Source organism: Emys orbicularis, chromosome 3 (assembly GCF_028017835.1).
Source record: "Emys orbicularis isolate rEmyOrb1 chromosome 3, rEmyOrb1.hap1, whole genome shotgun sequence".
Taxonomy (NCBI): domain Eukaryota; kingdom Metazoa; phylum Chordata; order Testudines; family Emydidae; genus Emys; species Emys orbicularis.
This window is the reverse complement of record NC_088685.1, coordinates 160,943,654-160,970,431: the sequence shown is the minus strand read 5'-3', so window position 1 is coordinate 160,970,431 and position 26,778 is coordinate 160,943,654. Positions and strand designations below refer to the sequence as shown.

Sequence of the window (26,778 nt, the reverse complement as noted above, 5' to 3'; positions counted from 1 at the left end):
AATTGACAGAGCAGGACTTATCTGGATATCTCTCAAAGCCTCTGCTGGGGAAGGCATTGAGATGGCCACCACTACTCCAGGAGTCAATTGGCATCATTTAGCTCATGCTTTGAAATACATCAAGGCTTTTGCTATAAACCTCTAACCACCGAAAAACAAAATCTTGGCTCGAGAACAGTTGTTGCCTTGGCTTGTATCCTGGGACTGAGTGACTTATGTTTCTGCGTTGGTGGGAGGATTCCCCCTTTTATTTTAGACAAGTTGGGTCGCATTGATCTGAAGCCTAACTCCCTTGCAGACTGGAGTCCTTTTTAAAATAAATAAATTAATTAATTAATTAATCAGTGACAGTCAGAACTCAGTGTTACTATTTTGAAAACAAAAGGAGGGGGAAAGCCCCTGTGCACTCTGCCAAGAGAGAACAAAGAACAGCCAAAGCACACAACTTCTGGCATTTTACTTGGAAAGAAAGCGTTCATCCACATGTCAGGTAGGGAGCTGCCTTCTGCATTCTTGATCCAACCTGGCAAAGTTGCAGCTTGAATAAATAAATCCTGAACAGCAAAGTGCAAGAGAGACAGAGGCCCCGGGTGATCTTAACGTTTTGGAAGCTTCCTTGACAAACATTTGGTCTATAAACAAGCCCAGGACCAGACTGACACCCCTGATTCCCCAATAACTACTTGGAAGGGTGAGTGGCCAATCCAGGCACTCTGGTGGGAGAGATCGTTTGTCCAGATCCTCCCACCCTGTCCCCTCCCTCCATTGTGCATCCCATGCAACAGCCTGACACCCCGTGGAGTGCAGGGACTGCTCTCTCACTGTGTCCCACAAAGATACCTGGCCCTACCTCACCCTTACTCCCTTTGGAAGGTCAGTCTGAAATCTGGTGCAGCCTGTTCTCTCTTGCATATGGCTACCCCAGGAGGCAAAGCAGCTTCACACTTCCCCTTACTTGGGTCCATGCTTAAATGGCATAATCTAGTGCATGCTTCTTGCGGTTTAATGTTAAAACTTCTAATGCCACATGGCCCTGCACTCTATAAAATCACACCAGATAGTAGGAGAACCTGCTGTCTGAAAACTGAGTTCAGAGCTTCAGATAAGTGGCCACCCCACATCTGTGTTTCTCTGTTGCTAAGACTTCATACAGCTGCTCTTAGCAACCTTGATGAGTGCAGTGGCCCCAAACTCATACAATGGTGACTTTCAGCGGGATGGCTTAGGAAATTAAAAACTTTGATCTGTTTTCTGCACCCAGATCAATTCCTTCTTCCTAAATGCATTGGCTACAATATTAGCTGCCTGACTCTGGCCTGTGACTTCACCCCAAGTAAATGCCCTAAGGACTGGGAATGTTGGATCACTCATTCACCCCTTGCAGATGGATAGGGAATGAAGCTTGGTTCTCCAGACTGTATGGAATGAGGTAGCTGCTCTCCTACGTGCATTTTTAAGGTTGAGCAAATGAAGGTAACTTTAATGTGCACTTCCAAGCTGAACTCAATTGCTCTCGAGTCGCCAGGACAAAAGCACTGGTTGTCTCATCTTGTGCAATTAAGCATTTTTCCATTGTTGTTGTTGTATATAGCCTGCACGGATTGTTTGCACAGCCTTCTGGTGTTGAGATAAGAAATATCTCTGCCTCTTACTAGCTGTGTGTTCCATCAGAACAATCTAGGGAAAACAACTTTCTTCAGGAAAGACTGCGTCTTTGAAAGAGGTTTTCCTATGTTTGAGTACAACCCCGCTTGGTACACACATTTATTTATACTAATAAATCTATCTAACAACAAATACCATATGTCAGAAGCGAACTGTTCTCTCAAATGTGCTGACTCTCTGGGTTTGGCTCGTCAATCAGACACTCAGGGACTCAATACTTAATGACCAAAGCAGCTGTCTTCCAGTGGGAACAAAAATAGGCTTCTTGCTTGTGGATCTGAAGTGGAGTTTTGCCAGCCTGACAAATGCTGGCATACCTGTAAAATCTTACTACAACTTCTAGAATTCTAACTCACGAGCTGTCCAGGGTGGACCCCAGAAATGAGCTGACAGCCTGTCCTCGGATAGCAGGTGACTCTGCTGTATATAATGTAGCTGGGTGCTCTCCTGAACCAATGGGCCTGATTCTGATCTTGCTTTCACCAGTGTAAAACTGAAATTCCATTCACTTCAATGGAGTCACTCTTGATTTATGCCAATGTGAATTGATAATTGAGATCCAATGACTTATTTGCTCCTAGCCCAGCCTGGCACAGGGGCAGAAGAGAAAGGGGAGAAGCAGTGTTCCCTGTGCTCCTTTCTCTTTCACCCTTCAGTGTTGGCCTTCTTTTCCCCGATCCCCAAAATCCACAAACTTGCTCTCTAAGCCAGCTTTATGAACAGCAAACAATTGACCCACTATATGCCTTTCTCTGTTTCCTTAGAGCAAGTCATGGCGGAAGATCAAAAATATGGTGCAGTGGTCTCCCTTTGTTATGTCCTTCAAGAAAAAGTATCCTTGGATTCAACTAGCAGGGCATGCAGGTATGGAAGGTTGAGCTGTGCCATGTCATCAAGGGAACCCTCCAGGGTGTGAGACTAATGAAATGTTGGGAAGTCTCCTGATGGTTCAGTTAATCAGCTGTGTTGGCCTCAATTGTCTCTGTGACGCTCATTAAGTGCTCACCTTGAATCTGTCTCTGGGGAAGCAGGGGCTTGAGGGAGGATCTGATCTAAATGCTAGATTGCATAGTGTGGAGATGAAGGAGATCCCAGTGTGGCATGCTTGTAAAGTGTAGTGCTATCACTGCTGCCAGATGCTGTAGTTACTCCTGTCACTCAAGCAGTAGAGGTTTGTGCTCGGCTGATGAAGGTTCCAAGTTCAAACCCTGCCACTTAGCAATGTGCGGGGCTGTTACTCTCCTTCATCAGTCCCTGGAAGCTAACATGCTTAGAGGCAGTGGTTCGGGGGGCAGGGAAGGAGTGATAGAGGTCCCCCCCAAATGAGTAGTACATATAGCTTTGACTCTGACTTGAGGTCTGTCATGTCAGATCCTGTTAACCTTTGACACTATGTAACACTCAATAGCAGTTCAGTATACCTTGATTGTTCTGGGTGGAGATGTCAGCAGGGGCAGGAGGCTTCATGACTATCTGCCTGCTCTCCTCTGCGAAGGGTCTGCACCCGTAAGCACTGTGTTGCCTTTTGTCTCTCAGGTAGCTTCAAGGCTGCAGCCAATGGCAGGATACTCAAGAAGCACTGTGAATCTGAGCAGCGCTGCTTGGACCGCTTGATGAACGACGTCCTTAAGCCCTTTGTTCCTGCCTACCATGGGGATGTGGTGAAGGATGGGGAGCGGTACAATCAGATGGAAGACCTGCTGGCTGAATTTGACTCCCCCTGCGTTATGGACTGCAAGATGGGAGTCAGGTTAGTGCTGCTAGGTGCATTGGCTTGTAACTGAGCAGAAAGGAGCAGCCTGAGTTCAAGAATCCAAATCCAGTGCTTAAAGCAACATAATACCCGAGTAAACAATATCCAGAGCAAACTGGCTACTCTGACAGGCTCACCTGGCCATGGATGACTATTGCCCAGGGCTTTAGAGAGGGAAGCCAAGCGGGTGGGGGTGGGAGACACAAGAGGAAACCTGGGCTGGGAAATGGTGGAACAGACTCCTGCAGTCATATGTTGGTGACTCTGTGGTGTACTGTGAAAGTGGATTGCTTGGTGTTGCATCAGTCTGCACTAGTAGCCCATTGCTGTTCCAGGGGCCTGGGGATGGCAGCTTTTGAGACAGTACCTTGCCCTGCTCTCTTAACCACAAGGGGCACTGATCTAAGTGGGGGGAGGTGCATTTCAGGAGTTGTATAGGGTCAGAATAGAGATCCTCGAATGAAGCAGCTTTAAAAAGAGGTGAGACACAGAGAGAGAGCCCTGCTTGGGAGCTCCCACCACAAGTTTGCCTTAAGTCCAGGCAGGGGTAGCATTTCTTAGACATCACACACCTAGACTAAAACACAAGCAGTGCTGTCGCACACCCATCTCTGGCTCTGTGGTGAAGAGCACCAGGGAGTTGCACCCCTCTCTGAAGGAAGAACAGCATTTACCACCTAATGTTTTACACTATCAAAGTACATTCTAGCGTGCTGGGACAAGGTCTATCCGGACAGCTAATGTTCTGGGAGATGCCCCATGGAAATCATCAGGGCATATGTGTATTCCATGTGGGGCTCTAGTCCATTCAAGCTGCAGCGAAGGCCTTGGTGCTAGCTGTCAGCCTTCTTGTATCTCTGCCTCACATGCTCCACTTCAGATCTGAGTTCAAACAGCTTTTTATCCTTCCCCTTACTTCTTACTAGCTCTTGCATGCTCTTTATGATACAGTGTATAATATTCTACTCTGTCCTTCATCAGTGAATCCTGAAGCCTTTCACAAAGGGTGAGCATATGTATTCTAGTCTTCCTTGGAACCCATCTACGAACTATTAAAATTCAATCCTGCAAATGCTTAGCTATGCAGACCTTAACCATGGAACTAGTCCTGTTGACTTCAATGGGATTATTTGAGCAAGTAAGGATTACACATGGGCAAGCATTGCAGGATCAGGTTCTTAAGTTTTTATGTCGAAACCCAAAGCCAGTATGCAGATTCAGGCCAGATATAAACCACTAGCCAGCTTGGGTTTTAGATCCCTGTAAAGGACAGGCTTAAAGCTTAGATGTGGTAGAGACGCTTATGCTTTCTGGAAAAGCTGACAGCTCTTGTGGGAAGAGAGGAATTTCTTTTTTTCCTTCTTCTTCTTCTTCCCCTTTTGAACTCCTGATGTGAAACATGAACTGGCATGTTAGACTGTCAGACACAAAACCCATACTCCCCCTCCGGAGGGGGAGGAATGCAGGTAATGGAATGCTGGCAGTCTCCAAGCTAGCAGCATCCCTCCCCCCCGCCCCACCTTGGGCATGGGTTGAAGTGTAACTTGGATGAAATGGGGACTGGGTCTGTCCCCTGGGGTGACAATTAAATCTTGTTCACAAGCCCCCACAAGAAAACCCACTGTCCTAGTAAATTTGCCCATGTGCTTTTCTTTGTATCTCTGAAAGGAGGCAGGCTGTTCTGCTGCACTGTTTTGGTTGGCCTCTGCTTCACAGAAGGGGAATGAAGTTCAAGTTACTGCATGAACAAGTAGAACAATATTCTGAGCAGTGTTAACCAATGCTTTGCCCAAAAGAGCACATCCTCGTCAAGGAGGTTAGGGAAGATCTTTTCCTTAAAATTTGCTTGCACCGGCAGTGACCTGTAGGCCCGGTCTGTGTTGGTGTCATTGACAAGCCAGGAGGCTACAGCAGTACAGGAAGTTGTGAAAGGGGCTGTATATCCCTTTGCCACACTGTTATCGGTGGGTGGAATTAGGCAAAATCATCTGCATGTGATTGCCGAGCAGGTAGCTAGAGCTTGACTTTCAGGGGAGATCTGCAATGCAGTGGAGTCAAAACAGTGTTTGTGTTAAAATAGACATAATGGTGCAAAAAGGTGCACACTAAAGCTTACCAATGGAGACTCAATGAGGAAAGCAAATTGCATTTTCAACTCCTAACGCCTCCGGGGCAGGATCTCGACAGTGGCTAGGCAGCTGGGGTGCTGTGACTGCTGTTTGTTACACCAGACCTGGCTTGCTGACTGTGACCTCCACATGCTAGCATAATAAACAAAGAATTGTCTACTTCCAGCTGTGTACAGCTCCTAACACATAGCTGCTCAGGGTCCCTAGGTGTTACCACAATACAAAACGAGGCTTATACCCATAATTGCAGCTACATGAAGTTTACAATGTTCAGTGGCTAGCAGAGGATTTAGGAATCTAGAGAGCAAGGGTCCAAGCCAAAGGATTGAGAAGTATACTCTGGCTTGTCAGAAATGGGATTTTGGTTCAGGCTTATCTCCTCAAATATGTTGCACCCCAGAAGGTTAAAGTGTTCCTCTAAGCTGACCTGTTGGCTATTCCCAGCCAAGCAGGAGCTGTGGGTTTTCCCATTCTGGCAATGCTGTGAAGATAGTGTATTCCATACAGTGTTGTGGGTGCAGGCAGAGAGTGCTTGTTTACGCCTTGCCACCCTTCTTCTTTCCAAGCGGGAAGCAATACCGCCTTGCTTTGGAAGGCAGCGGCCTCCTCCAGTTACCTTCAGCCTAAAATCAGATTTGTAGGGGCACAGGTGATGGATAAAGCCTAGGGGAGTTTGAGAGGGGGAGGGAAGGGTATCCACAAATGAAGAGACTCTGGACTCCTCACTATGCTCAGAGGGTGAGTATTTCAGACCACATTGCCCACTCCCTCCCCCCACCCAAAAGTTACATGCTAACTCAGGGGTCGGCAACCTTTCAGAAGTGGTGTGCTGAGTCTTCATTTATTCACTCTAATTTAAGGTTTTGCGTGCCAGTAACACATTTTAACATTTTTAGAAGGTCTCTTTCTATAAGTCCATAATATATAACTAAATTATTGTTGTATGTAAAGTAAATAAGGTTTTTAAAATGTTTAAGAAGCTTCATTTAAAAGTAAATTAAAATGCAGAGCCCCCCCAGACCGGTGGCCAGGACCCGGGCAGTGTGAGTGCCACTGAAAATCAGCTCATGTGCCGCCTTCGGCCCGCGTGCCATAGGTTGCCTACCCCTGTGCTAACTAAAGCCACAGCCCTTCGCCACTTTGTTTCAGGTGAGGTTTTAAAAGAGAGGAGGCTCTGGTAATGTCCTGCCATGTGATCAGATGCCTTGGTTTCTGAAATAGATATAAGCTGGCCTAGCAAGGTCCCATGAGACATACGCATAACCCCGTCCACGTATTCTCTCTAGCACACGCCCCCTTGCGTTCTACTTGAGATGTGGAAGTAAAGCGCCGTTGAGCACCACTGCCTGGGCATAGGCAAAACAGAAAGAAAGCATGGCCCATCTGCAGAGAGCTAGTCCTTAGCTACCTAAGAGAATAGCTTTGTTGTAACTGGTCTCTGGATGTGAAGTGTTAAAGAGTGAAGGGATACAGCAGGGTTATTTGCTGCATTGTGTCTTGCTGGGGTATCCAATCTGCCATACCAAACTACTTGGACTCTGACAGGATCCCAGTACAAAACAGGATTGAACTGAGACAGTAGCTGGCAGAGAGACTTCCAAAAACCATGCTATAGGGCAGAGGTGGGCAAACTACTGCCCACGGGCCGCATCTGGCCCGCCAGCTGTTTTAATCCGGCCCTTGAGCTCCTGCTGGATCTGGGGCTTGCCCAGCTCCGGAGCTCCAGCCAGGGAGCAGGGTCGGGGGCCACACCGCGCAGCTCCTGGAAGCAGCAGCATGACCCCCCTCTGACTCCTACACATTGGGGCAGCCAGGGGGCTCTGCTCCACATGCTGCCCCCGCCCCACGCACTGCCTCCGCAGCTCCCATTGGCCGTGAACTGCGCCCAATGGGAGCTGCAGGGGCAGCACCTGCGGATGGGGCAGCGCGCAGCAGAGCTGCTTGGCTGCACCTCCGTGTAGGAGCCAGAGGGGGGACATGCCACTGCTTTTGGGAGCTGCTTTCGGTAAGCGCTGCCTGGAGCCTGCACCTCTGAGCCACCCAGCCCCCTGCCCCAGCCCTGATCCCCCTCCTGCCCTCCGAACCCCTCGGTCCCAGCCCGGAGCACCCTCCTGCACCCCAAACCTGTCATCCCCAGCCCCACCGCAGAGTCTGCACCCCCAGTTGGAGTCCTCCCCCCCCACCCCAGCCCAGAGCCCCTTCCCGCACCCTACACTCCTCATTTCTGGCCCCACCCCGGAGCCCACACCCCCAGCCAGAGCCCTCACCCCATTCCGCACCCCAACCCCAATTATGTGAGCATTCATGGCCCACCATACAATTTCTATGCCCAGATGTGGCCCTTGGGCCAAAAAGTTTGCCCACCCCTGCTATAGGGAGTGGAATTTCAGTAGGTGATACTTTTTCTCCGTCAGTGTCAAAGCAATTTCCTACCATTGTGTTAGGGGGCCCTGTTCTGCTATTCTGAAGATGTAAAATCAAGGTTTTGATCCCTTGTAGCTATTAAAGATGTGGGGCGACTTTATGAATAACCTCTGTGTCCTGGCCAGATTCACATTGTGGTAATTACATTCTGCCTTCCTGAATTCCCACTGCATTTCAACTGGGTGGCTTCCCACCTGCTCTCCTAAACTGTTCAATGGCTGCCCCAGAGCTAGATGCATTTTCACAGGTAGGTTAAATGATTCTTTTAGAATCTTTACTACTTCAAGTGGGCTTTGAGGATTATAGCTTGTGAAATACTGATTCATATGTATTTCTAGAGTGAAACTTACCACTGGGGGCAAGGCCTGTGGGGAAGGATGGGGGATCCATGAGTTGGAAGATTAAGGCCTGATATCATGACCAAGTCCTCTATTTGGGAAGCAGCAAATGGTGAAGGTTATTGAATGTCTGCTACCGGAGGAAGGGATAGAATTTGATTTTTATGTATTTATAATTTTGATGGATAATATCACCAATGTGTATTTGTAAGCATTTTTTCTATTGTTAGCTATTTACATTTTCACAGAGGTGTGAAATTCTGGGGCTGGGGGCAGGGGGGGAGGGCAACAATGGAGGTTTCAGAAATAATTATTTAATGGTAATAGACATTGAGATACAGAAAGTTCAACCTTCATAACCATTAAAACACAAATTGTCAACATCACACGGCAAAATATGTAAAGTAAATATCCTTACATCAGACTTTAGTACGTTCTCAAGCGGCATTTTTCTTACTTGGCCGAGCTGTAAATTTTGATGATCATCGACGGAAAGGTTTTTTTTGTCAGTTTGTGTGTGTGTGTGTGTGCCTGTGCGCGCGCGCACAGTGAAATCGACGTTTGCCGATAAAAATCAAATCCTTCCGAGCCTACCTATAGAGCACAAATCAGTGCTGTGAACTGTGACAACAGGGCCGTGTTAAAGAGCAGTGGAGACACCAAACCCTGCACAGAGTTTATTCCTTAGCAGATCTTGTTAGTTCAACAGATGGTGGCAAAAGTGTTTGTTCTGAGAGGGACTTATCCGAAGGCAGGTCATAGCTGTTGCTTGTGAGTGAGCAGATGCTATCTCAGCATTTCCACCCTGTCCTAGAGGAGCCTGCCCTTTCCCCACCCGCGGGTTTCTCTGGGAAGTGGCAGCTTACATCTGTCTGGAGGCTGACTGAAAACAACTGTAAGACTTCATTGCCAATCCCCCTGATGTATCACAGTTATTACTGTGAGATGACTGGCCCAAATCCACAGCAAGGGTAATAAACACTCTGTATGTCTGTTCAGAGAACAGGATTTCAGATAAATGGGACCCAGAACAATAAAATCTATGGAAAAGGACATATATGTCCAATGGAGGAACACGCACTCCAGCCCCTCCCAGTTGTCTCATTGTTTTCCATCATGAATCGTACAGACCTGTTCAAAGTTACAACTCTTCACTCTGCTCTGTATTTTACAGGAGTGGGAACAAGGTTTTGCCTTCTTGATAGTCCAACTGAAACAGACTAACGCCAGACGAACTAAGCTATCTCAAAACAGCTTTGTGTGAAAACATCCTGTTTAATACCCTGTTTGCTGCAGCACACCGTGGTATGCGGTGAGGGGGCAGGGTCATGTACCAAAAAGCACAAGACAGACTTCAACAAAAGTCAGAGCATGTCAGCTGATTATCAAAGGGAACACCAGATGCTGTTAACAGTCAAGTGTTGGGATGTAGCAACTTCTCTCTCTCTCTTTTTGAATTGTGCCAGTTTCCATGGTACATGGTCAGTTGACAGAGCACATTTTGAAAGCTTCATTTAGCTTGGGAGAATAACTACTTGTTTAGGTTTGCTCAGCATTCCAAACTAGTTATCCAAGACAAACGTTGAGTAATCTGCTCCTAACTTATTCCAGAGGAGAAGGGTTGAGTGAGAGAGAAAACCTCCCCCCTCTTGTTGATGACACTGATTTGGTGCACGTTAAGGATCTGAGGCTTGAGTGGAAGTTAGGTAGGGCCTTGAAGGTGATTGCAAAAACCTGATGCAGTTGTGCAGTGGCCAGATCAGTGGTCGTGGAAAATGATCCCACTGACTGTGTTTCTGTATGGGCTGGAGGGGATGTTGTGAGGGGCCACAGAAGAGGTTACAGTAACTGGAGTGGTGAGGGCCCAGACAGTTTTAGCTGAAGGCTGATCTTTGGAATGAGGGAGAGGAAGACATGGCAGGACTTGGACATTGCACTGTGCAGGAGAGGTGCTTACTACCTCGCAGAACAGGTCCGTTGGTGGAGAAAACCTACAACTCTTAAATACCACATCAGCGGCATCCTAAGTTTATCCAGTATTTGTCCAGGACCGAACTTGGTCATCTGTTTCGCTGATATCTTTGACTTGCTTCAGCAAATCCCCATAGAGTCACCTCTCATTATGTCAGCTCTACCAATTGATCAGAAGATGACACCATCTAATGTCCCAGAGTCCTGTTAGATATTTAGCAGTGAGAGGAGGGTAGCTGTGTTGGAACAGATCTGACAGAGGTGTTACCGGCCTGCCTGGGTCTTCAGAGCCCACTCACACCTGTCAGGAGGGAACTGTGGGGCCCCAAGGATAGGCAGAGCGGGGGAACTAATCTGATTTTAGCCATATTAATTTTGAATCCTGAGTAACTTCAGAATGTCTGAAGTATTTGCACCAGGGTGGAAACTTGGGGTACTAAACTGTGCAGGATCAGTTAAACAAGTCTTTATGTAGGTTAATGTCTTCACATTTCTCTATAGGCAGTTACTCCCTGGATATCTTCTGTTATCCCAGGTACATGCTTTCTGGGGTAAGGACCGTTGCTAACTATGCATTGCCTGACACAGCAGGGCTCTGATTCTGACTGTAGCCTCCAGGCACTACTGCAGTACAAGTGTCTTGTGTTTCTCTTGGCCCCCTCTGCAAATGGCAGAGCGGCTCCTACTGAGCCAGCCCTTGGAACATGTTATAAATTGGACCATTTTGGGGTTGCGCCTGAATTGTAATGTCTGTCTGTGGTCTGAGCTCTGAATGATGGCAGGTGGGCTGGAAATAAAAAAGCTTTTCTGTGCATGCTGCATTTGCCTTCTGTATCTCCTTTCTTGGTGTAACTGAAGGTAGCTGATGGACTTTTCCTGTACCTCGTCTCAGGTCGCTAATGTTGAGTTTTTATTTGTAACACCTGTTCATGGGTTATGTGGCCTGAGGCCTGTATACATATTTATTGCAACCCCAGGTGTTGGGGGTTCTTGTTCTTTGGAAATTGCCCATACGACACTGCCTCTTTAGGTCTTAGTCCTGTGAGGACTTTGAGTGCCCTCACTTCCAAGTGAAGTCAATGGGAATTGAAGGCACTTGGACTTCCTGTTGCGGACTATATTGGGGGATCAGTCCCTTAATAAGGAGTGCCATCCTTCCTCACTGCTATTAACATGTTCAGACAGTGACCACAATACATTGGAACCGTACCGCACTCATCAACTGCTAATAATCTTTCCGCCTCCTTTGCAGAACGTATTTGGAGGAAGAGCTAACAAAGGCCAGAAAGAAGCCAAGCCTGCGGAAGGACATGTATCAGAAGATGATTGAAGTAGATCCCAGTGCCCCGACCGAGGAGGAGAATGACCTGCATGCAGTAACCAAGCCCCGATACATGCAGTGGAGGGAGACCATTAGTTCTACAGCAACCCTGGGATTCAGAATCGAGGGGATAAAGGTGAGGCTGCTTGACCCGTCTCCGTGTCATAACACTGGTCACTGGCAGGGTTCATGGGAAAACCTGCCTGGGAGAAGTATTAATTTTCTGCAACCGCTATTAGTAGCATGAAGTTTCTGTAGCCAAACTTGGTGAAAGGTGCACACCGAACAATCTCTCTGAGCCAGGCTCATGGCATTTCAAGATTCATAGATTCATAGATTCTAGGATTGCTTCTAATGTATTGATAAAAAGTCTTCTTGTTTCCCTTTATTCCTGTAGCTAGTTTGAGCTCATTTTGTGCCTTTGCCTTTCTAATCTTGCCCCTGCATTCCTGTGTTATTTGCCTATATTCATCCTTTGTAATCTGTCCTAGTTTCCATTTTTTATATGACTCCTTTTTATTTTTTAGATCATGCAAGATCTCGTGGTTAAGCCAAGGTGGTCTTTTGCCACATTTTCTATCTTTCCTAACCAGCGGAATAGCTTGCTTTTGGGCCCTTAATAGTGTCCCTTTGAAAAACTGCCACCCTCCTCAGTTGTTTTTCCCCTCAGTCTTGATTCCCATGGGACCTTACCTATCAGCTCTCTGAGCTTACCAAAATCTGCCTTCCTGAAATCCATTGTCTCTATTGTGCTGTTCTCCCTTCTACCCTTCCTTAGAATTGCAAACTCTATGATTTCATGATCACTTTCACCCAAGCTGCCTTCTACTTTCAAATTCTCAACGAGTTCCTCAAGATGTCCTGTGCCACCTTATGGCTTCTGAGGGTGAGCCTTGGAAAACTGCTCTTTCCACCCAAAACTGCAGGCAAAGCTTTGACTAAACTTTTGCTTTTGGGTCCTAACTTGCCTCAATAACAGAGAACTGAGCCCCTTCCAAACTTTAGAGATATTTCAAAAAAAAAATCAGGATCCAGCTCTGTGACCTGAAAATTCAAAGCAGAATTTGTTTCTGCTCCTTCCCCTTCCAATCTCTCAAGAACTGGCTGTATAAAAGAGGAGTGAAATGTGATAAAGGCACAAGTAAACTGGGAAAAGTCTGCCTGACAAATAAGTCCTCTGTAAAAGCTCTGCACATTTTACTCATGTTTCACTGACTGCCGCCGTCCTGGATGGCACTCGAGGGCTAGCAACTCTAACTACTGAAAAGCTAGGCCAATTAGCTTTGCCATGGTAGCGCCGTAGCGTAGATCCTTCCTATAGTTATGGAAGAGATTTTTTCCGTCAATGTTGGTAATCCACCTCCCCGAATAGCAGTAGTTAGATTGACAGGAGAATTCTTCCATCGCCATAGCCATGTCTATGCTGGGGCTTAGTTCGGCTTAACTACAGCATTCAGGAGTGTGGATTTTTCATGCCCCTGAGTGCCGTAGTTATGTGGACCCAACTTGTAAGTGTAGACCAGGCCCTAGACCAGGGGCGGGCAAACTTTTTGGCCTGAGGGCCACATCGGGTTTTGGAAATTGTATGGGGGGCCGGTTAGGGGAGGGGGCGTGGCCCGCCTTCCCCCATTTCCACCCTCCCCCCCGCTTCTCGCCCCCTGACAGCCCACCCCCAGGACCCTGCCCCATCCACCCCTCCCCCGCTCCTTGTCCCCTGACCGCCCCTGGAACCCCCGCCCCTGACTGCCTCCCGCCGCCCCATCCAACCCCCCCTCCTTCCTGACTGGACCCCTGCCCCCATTCAACCCCCCTGCTCCCTGCCCTCTGACCGCCCTGACCCCTATCCACACCCCTGCCCCCTGACCACCACCCCAAACTCCCGTGCCCTCTATCCAACTCCCCCCCCCCCCCGCTCCCTGCCCCCTTACCGCACTGCCTGGAGCACCGGTGGCTGGTGGCGCTACAGCCATGCACCGCGCAGCATAGAGCACCGGGTCAGGCCAGGCTCTGCAGTGGCGCTGCCCCAGAAGCTCGCAGTCCTGCCGCCCAGAGCATTGCGCCGGCGGCGGGGCAAGCTGAGGCAGCGGGGAAGGGGGAACAGCGGGGGAGGGGCCGGGGGCTAGCCTCCCGGGGCAGGAGCTCAGGGGCCTGGCAGGAGGGTCCCGCAGGCCGCAGTAGTTTGCCCACCTCTGCCCTGGCCTAGACTAATAGTTGCTGTGTAACATCCTAGCAGTTTAAAGCTGCCCTCTAGAGGCAGCTTGTCCAAAAACATGATCCAATCCTTTTAGTACATGAGCCAGTCTCTATAATGAAGAGAAGCAAAAGCCTATATGGATCTGAACTTTACCAAAGCTCAGGGTGTCTGTTTTGGTGTCTGGAATTGTCATGCTAAAGTTCTGAGCTGAAACCTTGATCCAAACCAGAATGTGGGTTTTAGTTTGTGCCCATCTCAGATTGCAGTATCGAGGCATGATCATGATCAGGGGCTATGGAGATTCCTCTCCCACGTAACGAGATGCTCTGTCTCTCATTTAAACATGATGGGTAACTCTTGCAAAAGTGCTGAAGGACATGTCTTCACTGCAGAATTAATTTAAGTTATCTACGCTTGAGTTACTTCTCTCAATTTTAGCCTAGCTTGAGTGAGAGCAGCCACACTGCAAAATAGCATGCAAGCTGCTTTGTCCACTCAGGTGCTGCACTCACTCGTGTGTGGGTCTAAGAATTCTGGGGGCTGTCTCACGGTCCTTGGCACTGCAGTAAGCAGAGCTACTCTATGAATTATCTCCCAGTGAATTGTGGAGGAACTTGTCTGTCCCTTCACGAGGACTGGTGGTTAGAGGAGAGGAATTATGGGAAGGCATTGGAGGACTAGCGGCACATGAGTGGAACTAGCCTTCATCCACACTACAGGATAGTCATGTTAGCAACTAATGAGTTCTGCTGACTCGAGCTGCAGCCTGAGCCCCCTTATGGGCCAGCCAACTTGATTTACAAGCACCACACTCGAGTGAAGGGTTTGTGTGTGTGAATGGGGAACAAGTTACAACTTTGCAGTGAAGACAAGCCCTAAGTGACTGAGGGTATGTCCACACTACAGCGACACAGCTACAGCACTGCAGCTGTGCCACTGTAGCACCATAGTGTAGACGAGTCCTACCTAAACAGAAGGGGTAGGTAATCAATGTAGGTAATCCACCTCTCCAAAAAGGTGGTAGCTAGGCTAATGGAAGAATTCTACAGTGGGAGTTATGTCACCCTAACTACGTGGCACAGGGCACAAAATTTTTCACAGCCTTTAGCGATGTAGCTAGATTGATCACATTTTTAGGTGTAGATCAGGCCTTAGAAGCCTAAGTCTCATTGCAAGTTAATGGGTCTTAGGCGCTTTCAAACCCTTTACTAGAGATAAACATCCAATCGCTGTAGAACTGAATTAAAATGAAGGAAACCCTGCTTTGAATTGGGGAGAAGGGCAGAAGGGAGTAAGAGTTCAACTCCACTAACCAGTGGTCAGATTAATTAAAACAAGCTGGGGTTAAAACAAGTGGTAAGTGGTGGTTAAAATGAGTAGTGGCACTCGCTGCAACTGACAACCACAACCCCAGCTACTCCTTCAGTACTTTGTGGAGATCCTCCTAATAACAGCCCCATTTTCTTAACACTCTTTGATCAGCGGGGTAATGGCTGACGTAGAGATTATTTGTATTAAGCAACAGAGAGTCCTGTGGCACCTTTAAGACTAACAGATGTATTGGAGCATACTTCGTCGGATGCATTATTTGTATTGTCATTAGTCATTGGATTTAAAACTCAGTCAACATTCTCACAGCTGCTGTTTCAGGCTGTCTGCATAACTGGGCAGGCGTCACTGCATCCTTTTACATTAGGGAGGGCTTCGCAACCACAAGGTTGAGAGACTTGGAAAGTGCGGGGCTAAATGCAAGCGTACATTCTGGTGCAAAGACGGTGCCCCATTGAAAAGCACCTTCTTACTGAACTGCTGTGACTGAACCACTTCAAACCATGCTCCTAGCAAATGTTTTTCCTTGGACAAATGCTGAGCAATGAAGGCGATCCCACTGTGAGAAGAGGAGGCCTTTCTGAGGTTGAATTGATGCAACAAGATTCATGACCAGCGGGTGGTATTGCATTTGTATCTGTCTGTGTCACTCAGGGACTTGCTGAAAGGGGCTAAAGGAAGAATAATCATTTTTTCAGCATGGTTGGTGTGCTGCAGCATAGCCGCCTTCCTGAGAGGCCTCCACCATTGGCTACCTTCCCCTTAAAAAACCTTTGTCGTCTTGCCGTAATACACATTCCCTCATCTGTTCCACCAGTTCTGACCACTGCTCAGTTTCCCCCTTCCCCTCCAGTTCTATTGGAGGCTGATTCTTAACTGACACTGAGAACTGTCCCATTTCACTGACTTTCCCAGCCCTCTTCAAAACACCACTAAATCCCCTCCTCTTTGCTCCCTCCACCCAGTCAGACAGTTCCCTATATCAGCCCTTAATCTGAACAACCCTTCACCCATTTCCATTGCTGTAACTGTCACTATTTGGCTGGTGCACTTTATGAAACTAAAACTAAAAAGTAGCTGGATCAGTTAGGACTAAATCTTGCACATGGTGATTCGTCTGTTGCTTCTCTCTGTCCTCTTGCTAAGATTAAGTGTATTTATCTGTTCATAGTTCTCTGGGCTGCATGCTTGGTCTAAAGGATTATATATAGGGATACCGCAAGGGGATGGACTCATCTAATTGAGTCTTTTGCCTCTAATCACTGTAATTCTCCTTAAATCCCTCAGTTCCTAGATTTTTCCCCCCTCCAATCTATAGCACTGACATTTCACTTTGGTTACTGGCATAGATCTTTTCCCCTACCTATAAGTTGAAGTTTTACACACAGCAAATGTTGCTGAATTGTATTACTTTGCTTGCTTCATAACTGGATAAGCATTCCCTGCTGAGAACAGGCATTCAGTATCTTGAAGCTGCTATTGAAGCCTCATGGGGAAACTTAGGAAAGTTTTATTGAGAGACGGTTCTTGTTTTTTCCTTCCCTACTTTCTCACTATGGACATCTTCCTGGAAAAACAGGATTGTCTGGAGTAATCTACCCTGTAAGTTGTCTGTAGTGGAAATCTTGATGGAGAGGATCTTGTGCTAAATCTTGTTTTCAGATCGGCAGGAGCAGCTCCCACTGAAGTAACTGAGAGTTGTGTGCAAGTTTCAATAGGCAGAGCGTTGTGGGGTGGAGCAAGAGACTTGTATGAAGAGAGCCTTAGTGAATGTATCAAGTTTCAAGAGGAGGGCAATGGAATCTAGTAGGCAGACCGCAAGACTGGGACTTGGGAACCTAGTTCCTGTCCCATTCCTAGCTCCGTCCCCAGCTTGCTGGGTGACCGTGAGTAAGTCACTTACCCACTCTGCATCTCTCTGTTTGTACAATGGGGACAGTGGTGCTTTCCTGCATTGAAAAGGCTGGGAACGCCAGATTTTATCAAAATAACCAGGGTAAAACTCAAGATGGATCCCATTTCTACTAGTAGTTAAAACTACCTTGAGGCATCAGTCACTCTCAGAAGTATATGCCCTGCATAGTGTACTGCTGTACTGATGTATACACATTTATATAGTCACACAAACTCCATTGACTTAACTTCCTTAGGCTCCTGAAAATCCCACCCAAACACCCTTCAAGAAAGAACCTGGCGACCTGATCTTGCTGACTGCAAGTTCTAGGATTCCACAGAAGAAACAAGTTAGCCTTGACGCTAAAGTTACCATAGGCTAAAACTGGTGCTAACGTGGGGGTGGTGGCAGGGAAAGCCCAGTTGCTATGGCCCATCAACCAGCCCTACATTTCTTCTTTGTAAAGATTAACTCCCTGGGGCTAGAACACCTGTAAATGTCAAGCCTATGGAAAACACCACAGCACTGCCTGGCAGCTCAGGGAAAACTTCAAGTGGGGAATAATTATAGGAGCAGCATTATAAATATTCTAGCTGGCTTTCCTGAAACGGAGCTAATGCCTTATCTCAAAGCCCATCCACTGTTTCATTTATTTATAGCCGCACGTAAAACTCCACTCATAACCATACACCTCCCTTCTTGAATGCTTTGTGCAAGGCTGTACTGCAGTTTACATGTGAAACTAGTGTGATAGCCCTTCTCCAGGTTGGTATCTGTCATCTCCAAGGGGCAGGGTCGGGGGAGGTTTCCATATGACTGATGCATAGTAGCCAGGGAACTCTCCCTCTGGACAACAAGAGGGATCAAGTTCCTGAGCAAGCAAACCTCCTCTGAAGGTACTTCCCCACTCTCTGAGAGCACACATTCTGTCAGCACGGCTTCTCTGATCTTGGCCACCTGCAACGGTGCACAGGCCCTGAGATGATCTCAGGCTGTCATGTCCCAAAGCACTTAGGACTTTATGCATTATAAATGGCTCCCAATTGCACTCACACAAACAGCAGTTTTCCTAAACAGGTGTAACGTCGCACAGATCCACTCCACTGAGCATACTTTAGCAAGCAAGATTGTTCATCATCTTTAGTTGTAGGTTTTACTATTGCTTAAGTCAGTTTACAAAATGTGCATAATCTTGGATTACATTTGCATATCATTTACTGACTAAATTTGGCACACTGATTTACATGATCAGTCTACTCGCCCCCACAATTCATGCATTGTACACACACATATTTCATCTTCCATTTCTTTGGGAATGGTGCTCAGTTGAATACTCGGAACGCCCCGGGAAGGCTTTATAAGGACATCTAAAGGTACAGGACAGGATATTCATTGTACTCTGTTCCTTCCCTCATCCTCTGATCCAGTTCTTCATTCTTACTTCATCTTCCCCAGCATAACAGGATGTCTTTCCGGCTCCCATCCTTTCAGAGTGTTGTGGGCAAACAAGTCATCCTTCATGGAGCACTAGACTATGGAAACAAAGCTGTGTGTATAGGACACACTTTAAAACTAGCCTCTACAGCCAGGAAGTGCAGGTCCCAAAGGGAATTCTGATTACTCAGTGGTTTATAGAATCTGGACAAACAATGAAAGAACCTGATCTATGCTCTTCATTTCTACAGTGTCTGAAGCTCTCAAAGTGACTTAGCATCACAGTAGCTTTCTTAATTTGTTTGTGAGACTCTTCATCATCCCCATTTTGTAGCTAAGGGACGGAAGCAGAGAGAGGTTAAGAGACTTGGCAAAGATCCCATAGGAAGTCTGTAGAAGAGCAGGAATGGCACCCCAATCTTTTGACTTCCAGTTGTTTGCATACTTCCTTCCCTAAGACCTTTGGGAACAGAATAGTAGGAGAAGAGAGTCTTTTGGGGACAAAGTTCTACCGGGAAGTGTGCTGTAATCCCACATCTGACGCAGACATGCAAGGGTATTGTGCTGATTCACTATTGGTGCCTGACATCTGACAATTGCCTTGCTGTCAGTCTGGCATTGCATGTATCTGTGCTGCCTGGTAGCCTGTAAGCTCCTTGGAGCAGAGGCTTCTTGCTATTTCTGTCGTGCTGTGCACAGAGCTTCATTAAATGGAGCACTTAACTATGGCTAACTCTAATCCTGGGATGTATTCATGTTGCTCTTGGGCTGTGTCTGCATAAACCTTTTCTCTTAAAATTTCCCACCATTGCTATTGATAGAGTAACAGAAATGTAGGGCTGGAAGGGACCTCGAGAGGCCATCTAGTCAGCCCCCTGCATGGAGGCAGAACCTAGTATACTGAGACCATCCCTCATAGGTGTTTGTCCAACCTGTTCTTAAAAGCCTCCAGTGATGAGGATTCCATAATCTCAATAGACTAGCTCAGCCCTGGGTGCCCCACAGCCACCTCACTCAGAACAGGCCTAGATGACCGAATGAGAAACATGCTGGCAATCTGTCTATCTCCTACCACTGTGGAGCTGCACCATTCATAGCAATGGTGAGAAATTTAAGGAAAACACTTACCTCTTCACTACATCAGACTTTGTTTAGGTAAAGGGTAAAAGCTAGAGATGCATATTCATGACCACTGTGTCTTTTTTTTTTCTTGCAACTTCTTTTATTGCCTGCTCTGTGGCTTTTGGGAGGAGAGAAGGTATTTAATGATAGACCTGACCTGACTCTTCAACCCATGGTCAACCTACATAGATCACAAAGCCTCCAATGTGGACCTTTGTCTGACAATGATGTTTAAAGAAATCCTTCCAAGGCAGATTCTAACATCCTTGCTCGTGTGGAGTAGCTGACTTCAAGGGGACCCTTCCTGGAGCCAAGTACCGCTCGCTGCCAAGTGATGGGAATCTGGGAAACCTTGAGCCATTTGGCTGTTTCCTCTGCTGAGCAGGAGCAGATGAAAGCGGGTCAGTTCAGCTGGGAGGGTGTGCTGGGTCCCTTCTAGGGCTAGACTGGGTGCAGCCTGAGCAGGTGAGATGTTCAGGTAGCCATGCTGCTCAACTGGAGCGGGAGGGAAGAGTGTACGCAGCTTGCTGAGTTTTTACACTGTACGTATCAGTCCTTGAACACAGAGGTGATCATAAACAGCCGACAGGCAGGTGTCTTTTACGACTCTTGGCCATTATCAATGGGCTGGGGACCCGGGTCTCCTGCAGACCCACCGTTTTTTGCGGTTTTCAGTTGGGAGTAAAGCAGGTATTGCCCAGGGCCTATGGGTGAGCTGCTGCAGTCTGCATTATGCCTTCCCACCCAAAAGCTGCCCTAGTGTTTCAAATCAGACTGGCTACCCAGGGATTTTTGTGTCCCCTTCTGGGAAATGTCTACCTTTCCCTTCCCTCCATCCTCAGATGTTTTCTAGCATGACTTTTATGCTTGCTTCTTCTTGAAGCAAGAATACAATAGGAGGCAGCTGCTGGCTATTAGACATTCTGGTCAGAGAAAGCAGGGAGAAGGAATTTGGGAGCTACATGGCAAAAAATGAGTGATACTTACTTCTAGGACCTGCACTTGGGGTTAGTCAGTGCTATGGTCCCTGGACGGTAACTTGCCCATGTCATTAGTGGCCTTGGTAAGTCTCTGTGACACTGGAGAGCTGCTGATAAGATTCCTTATTAAGTAATGGTCTGGCTGCAAGAGCTGACCAGCAGGTCAGTATGTCTGCTGACCTCTTCAGTAAGGCATACAGTCACTACATCTCACCCTCCATAAGCAGAGGACCTAGAGAATAGAGCACTAGACTGGGACTTGGGAGACCTGGGTTCAAATCTTGGCTTTGGCCCTGCTGGGTGACTTCTCAGTGCCTCTATTTTCCCATCTGTAAAATAGGGATAATGATATTTACCTCCTTCTGTAAAGCACTTTGAGCTGAAAAGCGCTATAGAAGAGTAGGTATTATTTATTATTATTTCATGGCACTTACTTGAATCTTGACTACCTGTCCCCTTGCCCTCAAGGAGGCCAGTCTGCACTCTGGTTCATGACATGCCCAGCAGTGTTTCAAACACAAGTCACCTCCTCTAACTGCCCGCTCTCATGACAATGTGTCTGGGTTTCTCTCCCTTTTTAAGAAAGAAGATGGCACAGTGAACCGGGATTTCAAGAAGACAAGAACAAAGGACCAGGTCACAGAGGCCTTCAGAGAATTCACTAAAGGAAACCGTAACATTTTGGTGAGTCAGCAGTTGCATTAGGACGACATTGCCCAAATGCCTGCCAGGTGCGAGAGTGGGCTCCTTCCTCCTCTAGGCTCTTGCCTTGGTGATGCATTGCCTAATGCCAAGGACCACAGAATTAACCTTGCCGTTGTTGTGCCGAGCCCATTGGGAAATAGCACCAGAAGGGCAAAGTAGAGACCACTTCCTAGCCTGGAGAAGGTGCAGGGGTAGGCAGAAGCTAGGAGAGAACACGCTGTTAGCTGTAATGGCAACACTCAGACTTTGCGCTAGGCAACCTGATTATATCAGGCAGCTAGTAGGATTACGAAACCATCCACTGCCAGAGGACAGACGCGGAAGGATAGGCTTGGTCAGTTAAACTAGGGGAGGGGAAGTCTGCTGTAGAGATGGAGAAGAGGCTGCAGGCATGGGATGTGAGGAACAAGCTCCCATCAGTAGTGGCTTGGGCTGGTGATCTGATCTCTGGCTGCTTGGCTGGAGAAGATTTCCTTCCTATACTGTGGGCTGCCTCATAAGGCAGGCTGTAAGGGTGCCCAGTGTCCCTGCCATCCAGGGGCATTGGGGGGGGGGTGGGTGGGACCATTGTCTGTAGCCATCCCTCTCCTGGGCCTGAGCGCTGCAAACCCATGTATCCTGCATATGCCAAATAGTGCTGCTGCGTGTTGCTAGGTGAACTAGCTGTTTAGCTGTAAATGTTTTCCATAGACTGGGTGAAATATACAATTTGATAAACTAGCTCCATTTTAGGCCCTACCATATAAAGCCTATTAGCGAATGACTCTAAATGGCCTGGCTCTTAGCACTGCCGACTTCAAACCTGCCTGTTTACTTTGACATTAGCTAACTGGGGTTTATTCTTGGTTCTGTAAATGACGCTGCCCAGCTCTGGTTTGGCCAAATTGCTTCTATGTACGCAGGCGGATTTGGAGTTCTTTCAAACCACTTTGACACTGTTTAAGGCTAGGGCTAAAGAGAGGTGAATCTAATCAGTCAAACTGCTAACCTCCTGAAGTCCACCCCTCTGCAACCTCCCACCAGTGCCAGAGTTTGAGCAGTTGATTTGACTCCTCTTAGAAGAGGGGCTGGCAGCACGGTTAGCCAGTACTGTATGTATTAGAATATTTATAATTTAGCCTGCTTTTTGGATTAGACCAGGAACATTGGTGTGATTAGCAAGGGGACTTTGAAGAATTCCAGAAATTCACCATGTTACTAGTCTAACACGCCCCTCTCTAGGTCTTACCACTGAGTTGCTTGAAAAGACTTAAACTTGTAGTAGTACTGATAGCTTATTTTCTTTATCATTCCAGAATGGTTACCTTAATCGGTTGAAGGGGATCCGTGACACCCTGGAAACATCATCGTTCTTTAAATGCCACGAGGTAGAACTTGCCTTTCTCTTTTGAGACGATGCTTAGCTAGATCTGTCTCTATGTGTACTGTGTAGCTTCTGTCCAAGAAAGGGATATCGTCAGTGTTAGAACTCATACATTTCTAAAACTTGAGTTTATTCTCAAATGTGTATTTTCATAGGTTTGTCTGCTTAGTACCTGCAGGGAGATCATATGACCTACAACTTTGATGTAACCTTGTCACATCTGACACTAAGTGAAAGCTACCTTTACATTGTATGACCATCAATTTTTATTAGTCCAGGAGCTCATATTTAAATGTTTGTTCAGAATCTTTATGCTTATATGTGACTTCAGGAATATTCCTGGCTATTCTGTCATAGAAAATATAATATGATACCTCTGTGCTAAAGTCTACATAAGTGTAAGTTCCAGATAATGGTTGGCTTCCAGCATCATAAGCTATTTAAACACGACAAAGAGTCCTGTGGCACCTAATAGACTAACAGACCTATTGGAGCATAAGCTTTTCACCCACGAAAGCTTATGCTCCAATAGGTCTGTTAGTCTATAAGGTGCCACAGGACTCTTTGTCGCTTTTTACAGATCCAGACTAACACAGCTACCCCTCTGATATTAAACACGGTTCCAGATACCTGAAAGGATGCTGGGAGAGTATCTCAAAACAGCACTTATAGAGCTTGCTGGCAAGAGCTGGTCAGGGGTCTTCTGTCAGAATGATTTTCTGTGAGAAAATAGTTTCCATATTTTTCCCTACATGTTTTTGCACCTGAATCACAAGTCTCAGGGCAATTGAAATGTTTAAATTACTTGAAACAAAGAGTTTTGGGTTAGTTCAACGAACCAAAATTAAACATTTAGATTGCAGCAATGTCAGGTTTGTTTGTTTGTTTGTTTGTTTGTTTGTTTTTTGAGCTAATGTTGAAACAAAACCTTTGACATTTCCAAATGGAAATCTTTTGGAATTTCCATTTCACAGGAAACTTCAAAATAACAACTTTTCAGTTGGTTTGGGACTAAAATCAATATTGAAAAGTCAGCATTTTCCATGGGCTTTTTCAGAACTCAGTTACCAAAGAGATGAGAATGAAGCATTTATGCAGGAATAGTTTCTTTAAAGCGAAACTGGTCCTTCGGGGCAAAGGGAGGCTATGAGAGTGGAAAGGAGTGCTTCTGATGTGCATTCATTCCCAGACCCGTCTGTCCCTGGGAAAGCTCCAATGCACTGAGGGAAGAAAGCCTCCTCACAAATGTAAATTCATAACCACTTATGCAAACTCTACGTGCTTCCATTTAAAAACTTTTTTTCTATAGGCAGACCTAAAATGGGTGATGCTTCAAACGTGGTAGCACTTCTGTTTGAAATGCTGACATTGGTTGAATTCTTCTAGAGCTGCATCACTGTTCTTTCCTGGGGACTGCTTCAGGGGACGTGCTAGGCTCCAGCACTCCCCCCCCCCCACGCTGTCTTGAACTGTTGATTAATAGGGAACATCTTCTGACCAGTCTGGTGACTGGTCAGATGGTCTTGTTAGTTTAATTTCTCCTGTTAGGATCCCTTCCAGCTAACAAATTGCTCTTCAGACCCTTTCGTGGTTCAAGAACGGCTTCCTACAATTGGCTGAGTCTTTCTCTGCTAGCTTCCAAGTCTCATCTGCATTCCCTGTCCCTTATTCGAGGGGCTAGCTGAAGGTGCCCACTTTTGCTGCTCCTGTAGGGGTTGCACTAGCCGTTGCTACCATGAATAGCAATAGTGCAGGTCAGTATAGAGTCCATCAAACTACTGCACCTGGGAGACACATTATTACGGCCCTGACTCTGTAAATGTTTCTGTTTGAGAAGCTTACTTGAGTGTTTTCCTGAATTGAGGCCTATGCACCCACTGAATTCTTTTTTAACTGGGGAAGCAGAAGCTATGTGAGGGAAAACTATGCAGTGAGGATTATGAAAAGTGATCCTGGCGTCCATGTGCACAGCTGAAACACAGTATTGATGCAAAAACTGACTCAAACCCAGCACTGGGTAAGAACCTTGGGGAATACCTTAGGCAAGCCAGGCAGTGGGATCTGAAAATCCGCATGCCTGGGCTGGGGTCTTGGCCCAGTCGGGGAAGCAGATATCACAGGCTCTTCAGAGGGGCTGAGCACCCACAACTCCCACTGGAGTCAGTGAGCTCTGTGAATATTCAGCACTTGGCCAAACTGGAAATAAGGCCAGATAGTAAAGGAAGGAGAAGTGCAGAGGGAGCCCTTCCTGTGCATGAGTTTATGTGAGCTCTGTTCCACCTCCTCCTTGGCTGGCCTGGTAGGGATTCCCCCAGGAGGGGAAGCTGCAGCAGAAGGATTACCTTCTTCAGGCAGGCTTTCTTAAAGTAGCACACACCCAAATTCTACACACGGATGCCCTCCCAAACTCCTGTTGGATTCAGTGGGAGAGGTGCATGCACACACGCTGAGGACAGACAGGATTTAATTGTCCAAAGGCTTATCAGAATGTGAAACAGCCCCTTGTAGTAGTGGCAGCAGTTCATGGAAGGGATGTCTGTTAGACTTACAGAGGCCACGAGCCTTGGTGAAACCTACCCCAGTCTCTTTTCTAAGTGTTACTGGATGAAGCATCAGTCAGGGAGGGGACATTTTGTCCATGTATAACTTATATTCAAGAACTTAAGCACAGTTGCTGAGGTGGTGTTTGTATATCATAGGATACAGACCCAGCTAGTGTAGCTTAATTCCAGGCACTGATCATCCATAAAGAACTTGGGCTGTGGAGAGCCTTATTCTAAATGCTGATGCAAAGGGTTTGGCTATGCAGGGACTCCCCAAAATCAAGACAAATCAAATGCAAGTATGACGTTAATGGGCGTAAGTGAAGGCACATGAATTCCTGAATGGATGCGCTCATTAAAATGGCCTACATTTGCTGTAGCTTTATCTTCCTTTGAAGACTCTAGAAATAGGAGGATTAAGGTCCAGTAAGGCCACTTTATTCTGAATGGCAGCGTTCACTCAGTGGTTTTGTGTGCTTTAACTGATGTGCATTAACCTCATACCTTTAGTCTTAACTTTCCTGAGTGTCCCCATGAAGACAAGCCCTGTGTCTTCCCCCCTGCCAGGAACCTCCACTTGGCTTCTGAAGTTTGCAGCTGCAATTTTATATGCCCAAAGTTTCATGCTCCTCTCTTTGGCAAAGCTTCTTGCATGCCCAAAATCTGTGACTTGTGAGTAAATCCGGTAGTTTAAATTTCTGATTTGCATGTGCAAATGCAGCTGGTGTGCACAAATCCAAGTTTTTGCACATGCAAAAACTCGAGCGTAAAATATTGCAGGTGCGGTTTTAGATAATGGGAGTGTGACGACTGCAAAAGCAGCTATATCCTGACGGGCATATATGTCTGTTTAAAACTGGAAGCATGAATACTAGTGTCTTTTCTCTCTGCAGGTAATTGGGAGCTCCCTCCTCTTCATTCATGACCAAAAGGAACAGGCCAAAGTCTGGATGATCGACTTTGGGAAAACCACACCACTGCCAGAGGGACAATTCCTCCAGCACAACGTGCCGTGGGTGGAAGGGAACAGAGAGGATGGCTACCTCTGGGGGCTGGACAACCTCATTGAGATCCTAATGGAATTGTCACAGAGCGAGGACCTGCATTAAAGCCATACGTCCAACTCCACCACTACCCTGCATCCTGCCCCTCAAACTGACTCTTCTGAACTGCACTACAAGACACTTTCCAAACCCCGCCCCCCGCCCGTGTTAAAGCTATAACTTCCCTATTTAAGGTGGTTTTTAGTTTTTGTACATATGTAGATCACCTGCCAGAACAAACGCTGAACTTGAAGCCTTGGCTTTGCTCAGTAGATGGGAGCAGATCGTGTCGCTCGTCGCAGGCGCCTGAGGAGCGAGCAGCTGTGGTCTGGATGGCAAGGCGAACGCATGCTCTTTCCATAGCATTTCTGGCTCTTAGTCAATCTCTTTTGAACAAGAACTTACGTAGTGAGCAGTTGTGCAGCTGACGTGCCCTCCAGTTGAACGAAGATGGTGTCCGAACCCTGAGTTCTGTTGCTCCTGAACTGTGTAATTAAAGCCCTTCCCGCTAAGTGAATGACAGAATTTATTCAGCTGTAAGGATCATCTGTCCTCTAGTGGCTGGTGTTG

The 26,778-nt window shown here is 46.9% G+C and overlaps 1 protein-coding gene across 1 annotated transcript in view; it reads left to right on the top strand.

Moving 5' to 3' along the window:
• The window catches only part of ITPKB (inositol-trisphosphate 3-kinase B), a 100,350-nt gene extending 73,990 nt beyond the window's left edge, over positions 1-26,360 (top strand). The window contains exons 3-8 of the mRNA XM_065401611.1: positions 2,430-2,529; positions 3,202-3,415; positions 11,533-11,737; positions 21,137-21,238; positions 22,555-22,626; positions 26,059-26,360. Of these exons, the coding sequence (XP_065257683.1) occupies positions 2,430-2,529; positions 3,202-3,415; positions 11,533-11,737; positions 21,137-21,238; positions 22,555-22,626; positions 26,059-26,274 (909 nt within the window). The 3' untranslated portion in view covers positions 26,275-26,360. The remainder of the gene's footprint in view (positions 1-2,429; positions 2,530-3,201; positions 3,416-11,532; positions 11,738-21,136; positions 21,239-22,554; positions 22,627-26,058) is intronic.
• Positions 26,361-26,778: the final 418 nt, after the last annotated feature.